General features: G+C 36.5%; 1 protein-coding gene across 2 annotated transcripts in view; it reads left to right on the top strand.

Annotated features, from left to right (window-relative positions):
• The first annotated feature begins 612 nt into the window (after positions 1–612).
• Positions 613–18292, top strand: part of LOC108992859 (inositol hexakisphosphate and diphosphoinositol-pentakisphosphate kinase VIP2-like) — a 32422-nt gene continuing 14742 nt past the window's right edge. The window contains exons 1-23 of one of the 2 annotated variants that reach the window (XM_035691725.1): positions 613–724; positions 879–1074; positions 1213–1272; positions 1552–1598; positions 2806–2889; positions 3298–3361; positions 4072–4225; positions 4852–4922; positions 6035–6139; positions 6417–6509; positions 7970–8044; positions 8751–8836; positions 9497–9703; positions 9791–9890; positions 9988–10058; positions 10203–10284; positions 10983–11141; positions 12917–12959; positions 15728–15810; positions 15985–16047; positions 16125–16199; positions 16930–17055; positions 17820–18046. In XM_035691725.1, the coding sequence (XP_035547618.1) occupies positions 1009–1074; positions 1213–1272; positions 1552–1598; positions 2806–2889; positions 3298–3361; positions 4072–4225; positions 4852–4922; positions 6035–6139; positions 6417–6509; positions 7970–8044; positions 8751–8836; positions 9497–9703; positions 9791–9890; positions 9988–10058; positions 10203–10284; positions 10983–11141; positions 12917–12959; positions 15728–15810; positions 15985–16047; positions 16125–16199; positions 16930–17055; positions 17820–18046 (2141 nt within the window). In that variant the 5' untranslated portion in view covers positions 613–724; positions 879–1008. Of the gene's footprint in view, positions 725–878; positions 1093–1212; positions 1273–1551; positions 1599–2805; positions 2890–3297; positions 3362–4071; positions 4226–4851; positions 4923–6034; positions 6140–6416; positions 6510–7969; positions 8045–8750; positions 8837–9496; positions 9704–9790; positions 9891–9987; positions 10059–10202; positions 10285–10982; positions 11142–12916; positions 12960–15727; positions 15811–15984; positions 16048–16124; positions 16200–16929; positions 17056–17819; positions 18047–18292 lie in introns of both variants that reach the window. The other variant, XM_035691724.1, reaches the window with a different exon arrangement.

The raw sequence follows: 18292 nt of genomic DNA, 5'->3' as shown, positions 1-18292 counted from the left end.
ATTTTTTTGACACATGGTTTTTCAACTTTATCTGTCAACTAATAAATGAAAACAATTTCAACTCAAGGACCGGTGCCCCGTTGAGACAGGAAGATTCGGCACAAAAAAGGCATAGCAAAGAGAGAGGAAAAAAAAAAAGAAAAAAAAAGAGAATCCCACTAGGGCTCTGGTAAGATGGTGATCTCAACAGTGGGACCCTCAGACCTGCAATCAAATAATTTAAAGTATCCGCTTACTAAATCATATCATAACTTGAATTTCCCCCGTCTCGGACGATGACAAAGACATCCATGAAATTCCATCTGCTCAAATCCAGAATGCATGTATAAACCAACCATTGTCCCGCCCGTACGGCCATATAGTCGTGCATATATTACGTAATTATTTTGAAAGAATGAAATTTATTATTAAAAAATTATTATTTTAATTTAAATCTCGTAATTATTTAATTTCTTTTTAAATAATTACACACATTTATATACTCGTAACTTTTTTTCGTTTGCATATTCCAGAATCTAAAAGACGTTTTTATCCAAACACTTCCACTTTATGCGTACATATGTGCGTGGCCTTTTCTTTTCCCACTTTTAGCAACTCCATTTTCTGTTTCCAGCCTCTGCTCGTGATTTCACGCTTAGAAGCGGTTCTATCTTTCTCTTCGATCTCTCTCCCTTTTTTTTTTTTTTTTCCTTCCATTCTCGTACTGGAAGTCGGCGCATCTCTGGTATGGTTTCTCCCTGGTTCTTCCTTATTCTAGATCGTACAAATATACATGTGTTTGCGTATGTATGTGTGTTTTAGAGAGTTTTTTGAGTGTGTTTCTGAATGGCGGTGAGTGGCTGACAAGTTTGTATTTGTGTTTGTGTCTTGTGTATTAGATTTGAGCAGTTAAGTTGGAATTGATAAATTTCAAGCGGATTTGGATTCTGCAATTTTAGAGGGAGAGGAGAGGAGAGTTTTCTAAAGAGTTCCTGAGAGCTAGAGCGTGTGAGAAAGAGAGACGGAGAGATGGAGGAGAAAGGAGGTGGTGTCGGAAAGAAGTTAAAGATTGGAGTCTGTGTGATGGAAAAGAAGGTGAAATGCGGCCCGGAGGTTCTTTCTTTCAGCTCAATTTACTCGTCAACAATACAAAACAGAGCGTGTAATCAAGTTGAAATGTAGATTGTATTGCCTTGTTTAAATTTTAAACGATCAATCTGTTTTATCCTATAGGTCTTCACGGCACCGATGGGACAAATTCTTGAGAGATTAAAGGCATTTGGTGAATTTGAGGTATACGAATTTGAGGTTTTATCGAATTTCACATGCTCATTGGATCAATTACTTGTTCTTCTTATTTTCTTAGATTTAGCTCATGATACTGTTTGCTAACGGATACGAATGCGGATCGAAAGGTTTTAGGAAATGAAGCACTACTGCGTTTGGGCCTTGTTTTTTAATATTTAAATTATGCAGTTTCCACAAATTCTGTTTTTACTACTTAATAGGATTGGTTAAGGTATTGATATTCTCTTCTTTCTTACCGTGCTTTCTCATATTTTTCTGTCGTAGATCATACACTTTGGGGACAAGGTCATCCTTGAAGATCCAATTGAAAGGTATATGTTTAATCAATTAGCTGGATCTTACCGTATTAGTACATTGAATCCTATGGTTTATAATAGTATGCGTGTAACTTTAGTTGTCATGTGAGTTGCTTCATTTTATTGTCATTTAAAGGCTGAGGATATTATTTTTATAATTGTTGATTATTTTTTTAAGGCTAAAAGCTTCAGAGTTGGGCACACAAGCTTTGAAAAGCATATGCATATCATATCTGTTATATAACTAGCAAAAATTAAAAATAAAAAACCAAAATTAAAACAATTCATTTATTGTTCAGGTCCAACTAGCTTACATACTTTGGTGGAAGGGGTCGAACCTAAGTTTTACGATTGGTGCACCAAAGTATTGGTGATAATTGAATCATTGATTGGTAAACAAAAGTAGTGGTGATAACTTAAAGTAACCAAACGCTTAGGGGAGAAAATACAAAAACAACCAAACATAGGAAGGCCATATAGGAAATGTGTGAATATATAAATATTTTAATTTTTTTGGGAGGGGGGTTGCTTATATACTTCCTAAAAAAATAAGCTTTTTTTTTTTTATAGCTAAAAGAATAAGCTAAAATTTAAGGGTAATATTTCTTTGATAACTAATAATTCTTTATTAAAAAGTGCAAAAGGCGCAACTCAACTTAATGGTAATCTTGTATATCTAAGAAAGCTTTGGGGGTGGATATGTAGTTCCTCTTCTGCTAGGTCGTGTCTTTTAAGTTGAAAATAGGAAAAATTTCAATTCCTAAAACTTGGAGAATCACTTTTCAGCATTTCATTTTCACATCTGGTATGCAGAGTCAATAAAGTCATTATAATATAAAATAAACATGACCAAGAATCAGGGTCTGCTTGAGGATGAAGCATACTTTCCTTTTATAGTCACTAGTTACTAGTAACTATAATATACTTACTTTGAAGTTTCTTTCACTACAATTTCTGTTTAGTCTTACATTGAGATTTGTTAATAGTTTGAATAAAACATATTGTTTGACTCAATAGCCTGTTTTTTTTTTTACCTGCATAAGACAAAATGTCCATGGTGCTTATGCAGTTTTGATTGCAAACATCCAATCCAAAACTAATCACCCAAGAGGACTAAATTTATTATTTTAAATAATAGTTGAAGGGGACAAATTGAGACGAGGTAACTTTTTGGGAGGCATACATCGACTAATTTCTTGTGGCATTCTTATTTTATTTTCAGCTGGCCAATATGTGACTGTTTAATTGCCTTCTATTCCACTGGCTATCCCCTTGAAAAGGCCGAGGCATATGCTGCTTTAAGGAAGTAAGCTTTACATTTTCTTTTGCATCGATCATATTTCATTCCTCAACCAAAATATATATATATATATATATATATATATTTTTTTTTCAGTATAAGTTACTGTCTCCTCCCATTTCACAATAGATGAAAGTTAATAAATAACACATTTGTTTTTTCAAAAAAAAGAACTAATATTGCTAAATCTATTATATGGGCCAAGAAAGGTGGGTTCAAATTTGGGAAAAGGTATGTTCGAATTTAAACAAGTGGGTTCAAATTTAAGGGTAATATAGGAAGTCAGAATGGATAATTCTTTTATTTTTAGAAACATTCATCTATATGGAGGCAACTCATAAAAGAAAGCATGTAATCTATTTTGGATCGGTGGAGTATTACAGTTCGATTTTGCTTATATGCTTTGTGATCCAGACCTTTTCTGGTAAATGAGTTGGAACCGCAGCACCTTCTTCATGACCGAAGGAAGGTATATGAGGTATGCTTAATGACCTCCTATCTTTTTGTTTGGGTTTAGTTCCATTATTGGTGTTTAGAATCTCGTGGTAGGTTCTTGCGCATGGTTCGTTTACCTTTTAATCCTTTGTGGTAATCTGATCAAGCTTTATGTTTGCTTAAACGTTTCAATTATTGGTTTCTATATTTTGGGCTAACTTCATTTATAAGGTAATAGTCTTGGAAATCCTAAGAGTTGCTTTCTAAGTACTTGTTTGAGTTGTTCTGGTGACATCCAGTTACTGGGGCCATCATCAGGCCAATCCAGTAATCTAGATGGAATGGGCTGATTTACTGCATTGCCTGGAAAGTGTAGTATAGCTTGTTTCTTAGCTGGTTGGGTCTGTAAATGCCGTGTTATCTTTTCTTTTTCTTTTTCTTTTTAAATATTGATACTGACTATGGATTCCTTTCTTGTTAAAAATTTGTCAGTTGTTACAAATTGACAGACCTTGTTATATGGAACCAGGTCACAATCGGGCCATAGACAAGTGCTTGGCATGGATTGGTGACATTAGTCACTTCTGTGTATGAAAGCATTACTGAAAAAACACTCTTGGAGCATATGCCTTCAAGTAAATGCATGAGTTTGAATTAATTGAACAGTATCATGTCAGCTATTAGTTTTTAATGTTTTTATTGCTACCAAAATTGATGCTGACAAATAGTTTATCATCTTTTTCTGGATTTAAGCGTCTTGAAATGTTTGAAATCCCTGTTCCAAGATATGCCCTTGTCAATAGAGAAGTACCATATCAAGAGCTGGATTATTTTGTTGAGGAAGATGATTTTGTTGAGGTTCATGGTAATCGGTTTTGGAAGCCATTTGTGGAAAAGCCAATTGATGGTGAGTTGGTGTTTTTATAGATATGTTGTTTCCTCTATGCTGCTCCATATTGTTAGCGATCGAGCCAGTAAATTTGATATGAATTTTTGTTGGTTCTTCCTTGTTTCTTGATGCTTGAACATAGTCTCAAACTGATAATATCTAACAATTTAAAGCTCGAGGAAATTTTTATTAGGGCACTGGCCATTTTCCTCTGGTTGCTTTAACAATTATATCTTTCTTGTTACCAAACAGCACAGCATCTATTTATGCACTGGACAACTCCATTGTTTTCGTTTGAAAGTCTACCTTGTCATTATCTTTTGGCAGAACCTAAGATTATGTTTCCTTGACATCTGTTTTATCTTTGTTCGACTTTGTCTGGATAAAAAATATTTGATATGAAATCTGAAAGTGAAAATAATATCATATGCTTTTTTTATAAGTAATGTTATAAGCTTTTATTGTCCCCTTTTATTGTACAGTTGTTTTTGAGTATGGAAGTATTGCCTTCAATATGTAATTATTTTTGTTTACTCTTGAAGTGCAACTTTTCATGTTGAATACTTTTAAGATGTGCATTAATTCAATGTATTGCTTTTTCCAATGTGCACATATGCTAATGACTGATTTTTATGCATGTGAAGGAGATGATCATCGTATTATGATATATTACCCTAGTTCGGCGGGTGGAGGTATGAAGGAATTATTCAGGAAGGTGAGTTTTTCATTAAGAGCTCTTTGTCAACATTCATGGCTCAAAACATTCAAACTTAATGGGATATAGGGGTTCGTGAAGTCTAAATGATACCTCCACCAAAAATGGTGGTGAATTATTGGTAGATAAAAAATCATTATTGATTGTGTTGGTTGGATCTTAGCAAAAACTAACCCATTTGTAGTCAGTTGGATTTGGGTTTACTCGAGTACTGAGTTCCACTAGTCTGTGGGTGGTGTTGCAGGTCCAGTACAATTTTTGGAACATCATTTATGACAATATCTATGAAATTATAAGGCACATGTACTCTCATGCTCAGTGACATTTCTTGTAGTGATTAACATTTATAGCCAGCCGCTTATCAATCAATTGTCTTTTGGTTAGTTGCAGCATCATTCTCTGAGTTTCCATAATCTTTGCAAAAAATCCCTTCACCTCTCTCCCATGAGTTTTCTAATGGGAGAATTGTTCTGGCATAGATAAGCTATGTGACGACTTTTGATAGGATTTTTATTTTTTTTTAACTTCTTTATATATATATATATATTATGGGATGGCTAACGTGGCATAGAGATAGCCTCTAAAAAAATTAAAATAACCAACGTTTAAAAAAACAACAAGCTAACAAAATTACAAATGTAAGATGAACTATTTTTTTTAAGACTCAAATTATAAAAAAAAAAAATGGGAAAAAAAAACACTTACAAAAAAGTAAATAATAGGATAAAAATAGAATAAAAAGGAGAGAGAGAGAGAGAGAGAGAGAGAGAGAAGTTTGGAGCAACTACCATAAAACCACCTCTGTGGTGGCTCCCATGGGTGAGGGCTGCCCCTTGCCGACACAATCTGGCCTACCCGAAGGTGTTTAAGCTGTGGGCCACCCAATGGTAGCCCCAGATGGGGGCCACATCATATGGAGCCATCACGGTGGTGGCCAGTCCAATTTTTCTTAATGTGGCGTGCAATTCTCCTATTAAAAAATAAATGGGAGATGGACGAAGGGATTAAAATTAGAGTTTTTCAGAACCCATAGACTGTTGTGATGGTTTATTTTTATGGCATCTATAACTTATTATCCATGTATTGTCAGTATGATTGTTATTTTCTTTTAGGTTGGTAATCGATCCAGTGAGTTCCATCCTGAGATCAGAAAAGTGAGGCGTGAAGGCTCCTATATATATGAGGAATTTAAGCCCACCGGAGGAACAGATGTCAAGGTTGTGGAGTTTAGTATTTATTTGACTTGTTTTAATTGATCTTATAAATATATGCTTCTGTAGAAGGACGTGGTTCCATTGGTGATAGACCTTTTGAGATCTTCAGTATTGTTTTAGTTTGCTATGGTGGAAGTTCTCTTTCTGAACAGCAGTCATTTATTTAAAAAAATATTGGGTTTGTTCTTTTGTCCTGGGTTATGGGTTGGCAGGAAGAAAAATTCTGAACATCAGTTATATCTTTAGTTATTTACTCGAGTCTGTTGTACCATTATTTTAGGTGTACACCGTTGGCCCCGAATATGCACATGCTGAGGCTAGGAAGTCTCCTGTTGTGGATGGTGTTGTTATGAGAAATCCTGATGGCAAGGAAGTAAGTTGTAAATGTAACATTTTAATTACCGGCTCATCTTATCTTTCTGCCTTTTCTGTTACAACTACTACTTTCTTTCTCTTATATGTCTCTAGTCTGCGATTCTCAATTCCTTGTCATCCTTTCATTTCTTTGGCATTACTTGATGGTGGTGCGAGTTTTTTACCTGACCGGTCAGTTGTCTTGTATCTTTGAGGGAATTTGTGTCTGGTGGATAGGCACTGCATATTTTTCAGTCAAACATATAAGAACATGAATATTGGCATTTATGCGCTTAAAACAGTTTCAGCAAGATAATGTGTGCAGGCAGCCCCACCTTGATGGAAGAATAGTTGAGTTGCTCTGCTTCATATTAGAGGAGTCAATACTTTTATTTTTTTATTTTTTATAGGTAAGCAAAGATTTTAAATAGGTGTTCCGGCGTGGCTTGAACCTGCAATCTTTGGCTTTGATTAAATAAACCTGTAATTTGGTAGAATAAGCCTAGCTAGAGTTCAAAACCTAAATGCTCTAGAATCCACAGTTGAGGTTAAAAAATGTTTATGATGTTGTCAATTTTCCGTTGTCCTATAATGACTTTGGTATTTAGATGGCCTTTTTGCAGGCTTGACGTCAATCATATATTACATGAATAATGTGGACATATTTTTGCTCGAGATTTGCCCATGGAAGGAAACATTTGCTTCTACATTTAATTTTAGCTTTTACATTGAATCGAAACCTTTCTTTGTTGACAATAGATGTTTTCTTGATATGAAACTTTCGCCAAATTTCATCAGTGGCTTCTGTGCTCCAAATACTCTGTGCCACGTACATAGATAGAATGGCCTAGTGTAACTATAATTTGGCATTAGCCTCTCAATTCAATGCTGACTTCACATACAATCCTTCAAAATGCTGACTTCACATGCACAAAGTTTTTAGGGATTATTGAACTGCATACTGGAGCACACTGCCTCTCACATGATCCCAATTATGTTTTCATGAAATAGTTAATTCTTGTCTTTATCTTGGTCTTGTCACAGGATTGTGCCTTGAATAGGTGCTTTGCACTCCAGAATTGACTCTTCCTATGTAATCTATTGATATATCATGTTGTCTTTTCCTACCAACTTATTTTTTTCATAGTTGAAACTTTATTCTCAAGTGAACCCATTGCTGTCATTACAAAAATCTATCTGTCTCAATTGTATGTGTTGGCTGCATGGATCCTATTTACCAACTCTACTTTGTCTATATTTATATCTTCTGATGAATGGTGAAAACTTGAAAAAAATTTTGGAGTAACCTATACATATATGATAAAAAATAAGTTAAGTGAAATTAGCTGTTAGGCACCCACCGGATATATAGAAAGTATTAGGATATGGTGTGTAGCAAGCAGTAGGTGATGGTAGTAACCTAATTCATGGGATAAAATAGTGACCATTGAAACATATATTCCTTTCTTTCTTGGACAGGTGAGGTATCCAGTGTTACTTACACCTACTGAGAAACAAATGGCAAGAGAGGTTTACACCGCATTTAGGCAAGCGGTAAGTTGTCTGGATGTGGTAACAAGTATTCAGTATGTTCTTTAAAGGCATTAGCATTCTTTCTTGTTTATGATTACTTCTATTATGAAGCATGCTAAATATCGGTTTCTCTATGTTTTAATTGTTCTTGTTTGTCGGTAAATTTATCTATATCCTCCCGGGCCCTGCCGATAAAGAACAAGTTGCATTAGACTATTATTTAACTTGAGCTATTGACTTTTGCCAGATTAACAAGCTCATTTTATTAGTCACCTTAAGGAACATTTCTCTTTATCTCTGGATTTTGGAATGTAAAACTGGTCGTCAGCTCTAAATCAGCAGCTGCCATTTTTGCAGTAATGTCATATCAGATACTTTCATCCTATTTGAGAGTCTGATTATTTGAAACTGGTATTTGTAGATTTGTTGAGCTCATTGGAGTTGTGAAAAATGAAATGGTAACATATTAAATCTGCTTTCTATAGGCTGTATATGAACAGGTTCTATGAATTCACCAGAACTTCTGTATTGTTTTCCTACTATACAGGAGATATACGAAACATCAGCAAACCGAATTAGACTGGTTTTTAATCATATCAGGAGATCATTACTGCTAAGAATTATATGGCTTGATATGATGTGTAGGCATACACTCATCAAGAAATTCCTTTATTGTTGAATAATTTATACTTTAGCTCTATTTGTAAGTAATTTCCGTTGCTTGCAGGTTTGCGGGTTTGATCTCTTGCGTTCTGATGGACGTTCATATGTTTGTGACGTGAATGGGTGGAGCTTTGTGAAAAACTCATACAAGTAAAGCTCGCTTTGCCTAGTTTTTCTAATATTATAATTATTCATTGTGGGTACTCGCTTTGATATGCCAGTATGATTCCAACATGAATTAAAATTATTTTCTGGTTTTGCCAGACCCATTTACAAGGAAATGACTATTTTTAGGTAATCAAGAAGTTTTATTCATAAGAGAAGGCAAAGCCCAAGTACATAGGATGTATACATGAGAAGTACCTAACTAGGGTTTACAATCGAAAGTAGAAAATCATGGACACCATTAAAATCAGTGGCCCCTGCCCATAATAACAATGTTTTAAAAAAGAAAACTTTAAGCTCATCCATTGTTCTCTACAAGGAAAATGACTAAAGTGTTCATTACATGTAATTGTCTTTGTTCATCCCAATTCCTATATCTTACTGTTAGTTTTTTTTCCAAGTTGCTTATAAAAAAGTTTTATTTTCCAAGAAATATGTATTCAAAATAATTTGTTATATTTTTACATTTTCTATTATGAAAGTTATTCTACATCACATGCTGAATAGTTCAGCCAAGGTGTTTTCTTTTTTTTTTAATCAGAAAATAATAATTTTTGTTTTTGTTTTTACTGCCTTCTAAAATTCTGAAATTGCTTATGTTTCTTCATTGGAAGAGGTACACATGAATTTCATTTCCACTTGCAGGTATTATGATGACGCTGCTTGTGTCTTGAGGAAGATGTTTTTAGATGCAAGAGCTTCTCATCTTTCTTCAGCAATTCCACCAACTTTACCGTGGAAACTCAATGAACCAGTCCAGCCTTCCGAGGGATTAACTCGTCAGGGAAGTGGGATTATTGGCACATTCGGGCAGTCTGAGGAGCTACGTTGTGTAATTGCTGTTATTCGTCAGTATGTTAAGTTTTCCTTAGAAGTTCCTTACATTAGTTTATTCCTTTTTCTTTGTTTTCCATTCTTATTCCTGTTTTGTTTTTGTAGTGGTGATAGGACTCCCAAACAGAAGGTGAAGTTGAAGGTTACTGAGGAAAAGCTGTTAAGTTTGATGTTAAAGTACAATGGGGGGCGACCAAGATCTGAGGTGATCTTTTTTACCTCATCTGCTTTTTATGCTACTTTCTATATTGTGTAATTTGACCACTTATGGGATGGCTTTTCTGTCGGTTTTCATTCTACAGACAAAACTTAAAAGTGCCATCCAGTTGCAAGATTTGTTGGATGCCACACGAATGCTTGTTCCTCGTACTAGGTATCACTCCACATTTAAAAGTTAATTGATAATGAATCTAAGCCTTACCACCCTGCCCCAGAAGAAATGTTGACAGATTCGAGGTCTTAAAATGTTTGGCATCGTTGCTTTCATTTTAAATGAAATGCTTCATCACTTTTATAGACCAGATCGAGAAAGTGATAGTGAAACGGAAGACTTTGAGCATGCGGAAAAGCTTCGTCAAGTCAAAGCAGTGCTTGAGGAGGTATTTGCGTTTCACTTTCAGTCATACATATTTTATATTAGTTATCCAGCTGTAATATGGTTATCTTACTGTGCTTTCTTATGTTCGTCATGAATGTTATGTGCTTGGAGTGACTTTAGTTCTCATACACAAACTGAAAGTTATTAAACCTTTTTGAATTATTTTTCCCACCATAATGGGAGCATTGACTTTTGTATAAATACTTGTGTGGAAATCCCGATAAATATGGAGATGGAGTAATTAGTGGTAGATATCGAGATAAATGTGAAGTAATTTATGGTAGATATTGTTTAGGAAGTTTCTATTTAGGAAGTTTCTGGTTTTCTGTCAATTAGTTAGGCAGATTTCCTGCTCTTATTTTAGGAAATTCTTTCCTTCTTTGATATTTCTCTTGTATCTTAAATAGAGATCACTAGCATGTACAGAAATATACTGAAAGATTACTCTGATTTCAACTTGACATTTTTCCAAAGAAAAATAAATTAGGCACGTGATGGATTGTAATTCCTCAAATTGGGCTGGGGCAGTTTGTGTAAAGTGAAGCCAATGATGCTGCATGTGATATCACTACTTGATTGTCATGTCCTTGCATGCCTAAACATACGGATAAACTTTTATAGGAGATTGATATGATCCTCAAATTCTATTTTCAGTGTTCTGACTTTGGTTTTCTTTCTTTTTCTATTTTACATGTCCAGGGTGGACATTTTTCTGGTATATATAGGAAGGTTCAACTAAAGCCACTAAAGTGGGTTAAGGTTGCAAAAAGCAATGGTGAAGGGGAGGAAGAACGACCTGTTGAAGCTCTCATGGTTCTTAAATATGGGGGTGTTCTTACACATGCTGGCAGAAAGCAGGTAATGATAATCCATGGATCATACGCCTGTTTCTGTTTTTCATTAGTCAGCATAAATGAGCAATGCTAATAGTATTGTTGATGAAAAGTACACTTGTGTGAAACTATTGTTTGTAACATATTGTATAACTCTGCGAGCGCTTCTGCTTTGTTTTGAGGTTGTGTTTGGCCTTAAGGTAAATTTGGGAAAGTCTGAGATGGTACCGGTGGGCCAGGTGAGAAATATGAGTAGGTTGGCAAATATTCTGGATTGTCAGGTTTTTCCTCTTTGCTGATTAGTTACCTTGGGCTTCCTTTGGGGCTACGTTCAAGGCAACTACGGTTTGGGATGGGGTGTTGGAAAAGGTAGAGAGAAGGTTGGTAGGTTGGAAGAGGTTGTATTTGTCAAAAGGGGGAAAAATCACCCTTATCAAATGTACGTTGTCTAACTTTCCTACATATTTTCTATATTTATTTCTCATTCCAATCGGTGTGGCTAATCAATTGGATAAGTTATTTCGTGACTTTTTGTGGGGAGGTATGGGGGAGGAAGCTAAGTTTCATTTGGTTAGTTGGGATAAGATTTGTATTCCTCTGTCATGTGGTGGGTTGGGCTTTCGGAAGTTGAGTATCTTTAATAAAGCATTACTAGAGAACCCCTAGGGCTTGGCTCAAATGGTAAAGGCCTTGGGCTTGGGGGTATGCTCCCCCCAGGTCTAAGGTTCAAATCCCCTTGGATGCAAACAATTTTTAGGGGCCATCGGGTTGAGGGATTTTCCCTTGAATTATCCGAGGTGCACTTGCGGGAAACTCCTTACTGAGGCCTGTGCACCCGCGGGATTAGTCGGGACGTTGTTCCCGGACACCTTGTACCATATGGGAGTGCTTTCTTTTTTTTTGGGGAGGAGGGGGGGGGTGGTGGTTCTATGGAGGTAAGAGATACTTGTAGGGTGGGGGTGTGGAAAAAGATTAGGAGAGGTTGGGATGCTTTTGTAAAACGTGTCATCTTTGTGGTTGGGGACAGCTCCAGAATTCGTTTTTGGCATGATCCATGGTGTGGTGGTAGGGTTCTTTGTGCTGTTTTTCCAGCTCTTTTTCATATTTCTCAGAATCTGGATGCTTCAGTGGCTGAGTTTTTGATTTGGTTTGGAAGAGTAAGGTGCCTAAAGGTTGCATTCTTTGGCTGGCCTGCTTCTTTAGGGAAGATTTTGACGTTGGATAATCTCGAGAAGCGTGGATTAATTGTTTTGGATTGGTGTTTCTTATGCAAGAAATCTGGTGAATCAGTGGATCATCTATTATTGCATTGTGAAGTGACTAGGTTGTTATGGTATGAAGCATTCAATAGGTGTGGTATGGCTTGGGTGATGCCTAGGAGGGTGGTGGATCTTTTTGCATGCTGGAGAGGTTTAAGGGGTAATGTGCAAATAGCCACTGTTTGGAATATGATCCCTTTATGCCCTGTGTGGTGTACTTGGGTTGAGAGGAATGGTCGATGTTTTCAAGATAAGGAACGCTCGGCAGATGAACTTGGACATTTTTTCTTTAATTCCTTATTTCAGTGAGCTTCCCGTATTGTATTTAATGGAACTAGTGTCCATGATTTTCTTGTTGCTTTTTTCTAGTTCCTGACTTGTAATAGGTTCAGTTTTTGTATACTTCTTGTGCACTTGGCTTTGCCTTGTTACTTGTCTCAATAAAATCTTCTTATTCATAAAAAAAAAACACATTGTATAACCTTTTCGTCTAGTCTCTTAGTTCTTAATTTTTTCATTTTTCTTCTGTCATTCTTTGCAGGCTGAAGAACTGGGTAGATATTTCCGAAATAACATGTATCCAGGTTATGTTGGTGGATCTTTGTCATTTTCTAAAATCATCTTTTTAGAACTTGTTATTTATTTATATTTTTTTTCAATTCTTGGTAACTCGCTCAAGCTAATTTGATGTATGAAGAGGCATTTGAGTGATTCAACAGTTTTCTTATTATTTTTGCACAGCCATTCTTTTTTCCCACATGCAGTTTACAAGTCCTTATTAAGCCAAAACTAGATCGCGGATCATGCAGGACTTGCACATGATTCAGATTCATGAGAAATCCAACTGTTCGAGTTAGCTATCCTTACCAGCAGCCAGCAATGCTAGTTCCTGCTTGCATATAATTTGATCATGATGAGCTTAATTGCATATCACCTTTGGTTGGTGACCATTACATTAGTCCACTTCACTATGTCCCTTAGATACTGTTCCCCTTCGCTATCACGTTCCCCGACATTTGATCCTGCACACAACAACCATTACGATCAAAATGAATCTCACAATTATTATCTACAAGCTGTCCAACAGAAATTAAATTCGTAGATAATTCTGGTGCCACAAATACATTATGGAAAGAGGACCCCAGAGTTCCAATTGCAGTGATAGGAAGAGTATTACCATTGGCTACTTGAATGTGCTGGTCACCCTTATATTTACAAACATCATGTAAAACATCGGCATTTCCAGTCATATGATTGGAAGCCGCAGAGTCAACCAAACAAGGAGAGGTGAGGAAATTTCCCTTACCTTGAAGACCAAGCGCAAAGAAAGCGGAAACAATCATCTGTTGGAACATCTTGGGTGTAAGAGTCGATGAAGAACTAGCTGTAGGCTGCCCCGGAGCAGAAACATAGGGGACAGCAGCTAAATTAGCCTGGGCAGCAGTATGAAATCCTTGGCCCTGTCGATTCTTAGGTAGCACGCGACAGTCTTTAATAATATGGCCCTCCTTTTTGCAATAATTGCAGAATTTTCTGCTGCAATGCTTTGCAATATGCCCAAATTCCTTGCAACTATAGCACTGTATCTGTGTCTTGGATCTTCCTTTCCCTTGAGCAGCATATGCCACATTAACCATCTCAGTTGTCCCAGTTTCTTGAGTGAGTCCATGTTGAGTAGCAAGGCTCTGCTCTTCTCTCAATAATTCCCCCAAGCACACATCCTGGGAAGGAACAGGATTACGGTTTATCAAACCAGCTCTTGCAGTCTCAAATTCAGGTCTTAGTTTTATCAAGAATTGATCTCTTTGACTCTCAGCATGAACAACTTGGAATGCTTCTAGGGCTTCCTTAGGAACTTTAGAATACACCATCCCAGAATATTCACTCCATAAATTGAGGAATCCAGCATAGAACTGTTCAATAGAGAGATTACCTTGTTTGTAGTTGGACATCTCTAACTCAACTTGAAATTTGCGTGCGGTATTGTCTTGATAATATACGTGCCTAAAATAGTCCCACATCTCCTTAGCAGTAGTAAATGATCGAAGATTGTTGACCATATGTGGTTCAATGGAACTTAATAGCCAAGAAACAATCTTGGCATCCTTGCTGGACCAAGAACTAAGTTCTTTGAGATCAGTAGGGGCCACAGAAGACCCATCCAAGTGACCCCATAATTCCTTTCCTTTCACAAACATTCGAAACTGAAATTCCCAGCTTCCATAATTCTTTCCATTAAATCGAATGATTGAATTTTCACCCGACATAATGAACACAAAATCAAAAGGAGTGAAAAAAAAAATCGTTGCCGATAGATAACACAAAGAACACTGACCTGATATACTACCAGAAATTGCCAAAACCACTGCCAGAAAATACTACCAGAAAATGCACCGAAAACCTGAGAAAATCTCTCTGCAAAAGCCTACACAGAGAGCCCGAGAAGTGTGCACCGAAAGAGGCAAAAAAAAAACCTCTAATGAAACAGAAACTGCCGAATTTTCCAGTAGCCACTGACCCACTAACCAAAAGCTCCAAAAAGGCCAAAAAACACTGCTCGGAAAAACAGAGTGCTGACAACTGTGTAGACAGAGTTGCCCAGAAAAAATTAACCCAGAAAGTGAAGGCAGAGAGTGCCGACACAAGCCAAAGAACCAAGATAAAACAGTAGTCTGTGCCGATGGACCCAGAAAGCACTAGTCTGAAAACAGACAGTGCTGACACAAACAAAGGAAGTAATCTGCTGAGGAAAAAAATTGCCCAGAAGATTCTAGGGCTCTGATATCATGTCAAGTTTGCTTGAATACCTCTCAAATGAGAGTTTCCGTATATTATATAAACTGCCAAGCCCTAATTACAGCCTACTAATCATCTGTAAAATAGGAAAGAATAAAGCAATACAAGAAAGGAAATAAAACTTAAGTTGGCGCCTATACACACAACTACTACTATTTTTTTTTGATCGGTAACACAACTACTACTATTTACAGCCATATATATTTACTGCCATATATAGATATCATTGGCACCAATTACTCAATAAATACTTTGGGGATTCCTTTTGTCTCAATGAACACACGCCCTTGTCTCAATTTGACCTCAAACGCAGAGTTTATTGACAGATTAATTGGTGATGCTATCATGTTTTGGAAATGTGATACGAGTCAAACACCTGAATTTGTCATTCCTTCTCTAGCAATTTCTCATCCCAAGTAGTCTCGACTAAGTCAATGGTTCTTTACATTGTATCAAAGGAGTTACCAGCTTTAAGTCTGCTAGACCAATTTTATGCAGTTGACTCAATGCTATTGTTCTTGCATGTGTGTCTTGATGAAGTTTTATAAAATTGCAGGAGAAGGTACTGGCCTGCTTCGCCTCCATAGTACATATCGTCACGATCTTAAAATTTACAGCTCTGATGAGGGTCGTGTGCAGGTATAGCCATAGTAGCGCTTGTATGACTGAAGTTGTAAATCTATGCTTTTATAATTTTTGTCTTCTTTTAGTGCTTTACTGTCCCCAAAGTTCCTGACCGAACTACCAGCATTATGATCGTTAACCTTTGACTTTGGCACCATTTATAATTCACACTAAGGTATTCATTGGCAGATGTCTGCGGCTGCATTTGCCAAAGGCCTCCTTGACCTTGAAGGGCAGCTAACACCAATCCTGGTCTGTAGCCTTTTTCTCAAGGGTGTTTTGAGTGCTTTTGGGAGTTTAGGTTTTAAAACTTTATCACCTCTTTCAAGGTTTCACTTGTAAGCAAAGACTCATCTATGTTGGATGGACTTGACAATGCCAGTATTGAGATGGAAGAGGCCAAGGTTTGTTTTGCTTCTGAGTATGCATGATGTTTTTGCTTATTGTATTGAGGTTATTGTTATTATTTATGTGGCAAGGATGGTTTCTTCTGCACCTCTGTGCCTAATTTAACATTTAAGATAGTTACACTAATAGGAAAACTTCAAATGGGCTATTCTAATCTTTGTTACCTGGATGGCTAGCGTCTGCAAGGTCAAATAGGCACCCACGTGATCCTGCACATCTTTTCCCATCATTTATGATTTTATCTAGTTACCATGTGAATCTATAAGATTATGTAACTTGCTATGGATTTGAGAAATAGCATTGGATCAGTGATTGCAATGGATCACAAATTTTTAACTCCGGCTTGAAGGGTTGAAGAAATTCATCAGTAAAGTAAGGCTACCTTATTTGTCTCACTAATGGAAGAAGGTACCTTAGGCTCATTGCCTTACATTACTGATCTTAAAAGCGATTCTTTTCCATTACTGGGATTAGGATAAACAAACTTGTTTTGCTTCTGGATTTTGGCATTCTCAAAGATTGGAAGCATCATTGTGCCATGTTGTGATCCTACAATGATGCTTTTCCGTGTCTCTCCCTTTGATTCTTTGCAGACTAGGTTGAATGAGATAAACAAACTTGTTTTGCTTCTGGATGTTTGCATTCTCAAAGATTGGAAGTATCATTGTGCCAGGTTCTGATCCTACAATGATGCTTTTCCGTGTCTCTCCCTTTGATTCTTTGCAGACTAGGTTGAATGAGATAATAACTTCTGGTGCAAAGACAGTCCAAAATGATGAATCATCTGAATCCCCTTGGATGGTTGATGGAGCTGGGCTGCCTTCAGATGCATCTGAACTTCTTCCCAAATTGGTAATTACATTGTCTCAGTGAAACCATGTCTCACTACCCTTTTTTTCCTCTCTTTTGAGATTGAGTATGCTCACATCATTTCAATTTATGCACATCTATGTGACCATTATCAAAACAGTATATCATCTAACATGATCAATGGGTCCTACTTTGGGCTCAACTTTAATGTGAGGAAGGAGTATAACAGAATAATTCCTACTGAACTTAACTCTTTAGTGACTAATTTTTGTTATGCTTTAACCTCTGTTTCTTTTATTTTTTACTTTTATTTAGTTTTATGTTTTAAGCTTGTTTTGCCATTACTGCATTGTTTTGAGTTTGCACAAGCAGTGTTCTTTTTATATATGTTTTTTTTTTATTTTTATTTTATAATTTCAGGGTATCAAATACATTGATAGAGGACATCAATGCATCTCGAGTTCTATTTTGATTTTAACATCACTACATATTATTAGTACCACTAGATCAATCAAAATTTGCTTCTTGGTTACTTCTCTTTTGTTATATTTAATTTGATATTGCATTATCACAAGTTAAGAAATCATATGTATCCCATCCTTATAGGTGAATACCTTTTCCAGAAAGCTGGAGATATGCTGGTTGTGTTTGAGCAATTTTCTGTCTTTTGTGTGCATTTTAGTAGAGCCATGTAATTATGTTATGCAATATGTGAAAGTGTTTTACATCCTTACCTATAAAAAAAAAAAAAAAGTGTTTTACATCCTTTATATATTTACTTTTTGGATTATTTTTCTTGTGATTAGGTACAATTGACTAAGAAGGTCACTGAACAAGTAAGAATACTTGCCAAGGATGAAGACGAGGAACTAACTGATGTGATCCCACCTTATGACCAAGCAAAGGCACTTGGTAAAACAAACATTGATGTTGATCGCATTGCTGCTGGGTTACCATGTGGCAGCGAAGGATTCCTTTTGATGTATGCTCGCTGGAAAAAGCTTGAAAGAGACTTGTACAACGAACGCAAATTGTAAGTGTTTGACTTTACTGACTTAAATGTGGTTTTCTTTGGAGTGTAAACCCACAAGCTATCGTGTGCTTCATATTCTCTTATGTCCATCGTGTGCTTCACAAAAGCTGCCGACACACTCGGACGACCATTCAAGTGAGGCGGCGAAGGAGGTCCGACGGGAAGAGACAGAGGAGGGGGAGTTTCTGGCGTTAGAGAGTGTGTCTGCGTCCTTGTCTTCAGAGATATTGATGGGAAATGAATTCT

The sequence above is a fragment of the Juglans regia genome, chromosome 1, assembly GCF_001411555.2.
Source record: "Juglans regia cultivar Chandler chromosome 1, Walnut 2.0, whole genome shotgun sequence".
Classification (NCBI taxonomy): Eukaryota; Viridiplantae; Streptophyta; class Magnoliopsida; order Fagales; family Juglandaceae; genus Juglans; species Juglans regia.
This window is presented reverse-complemented; position numbering and strand designations above follow the sequence as displayed.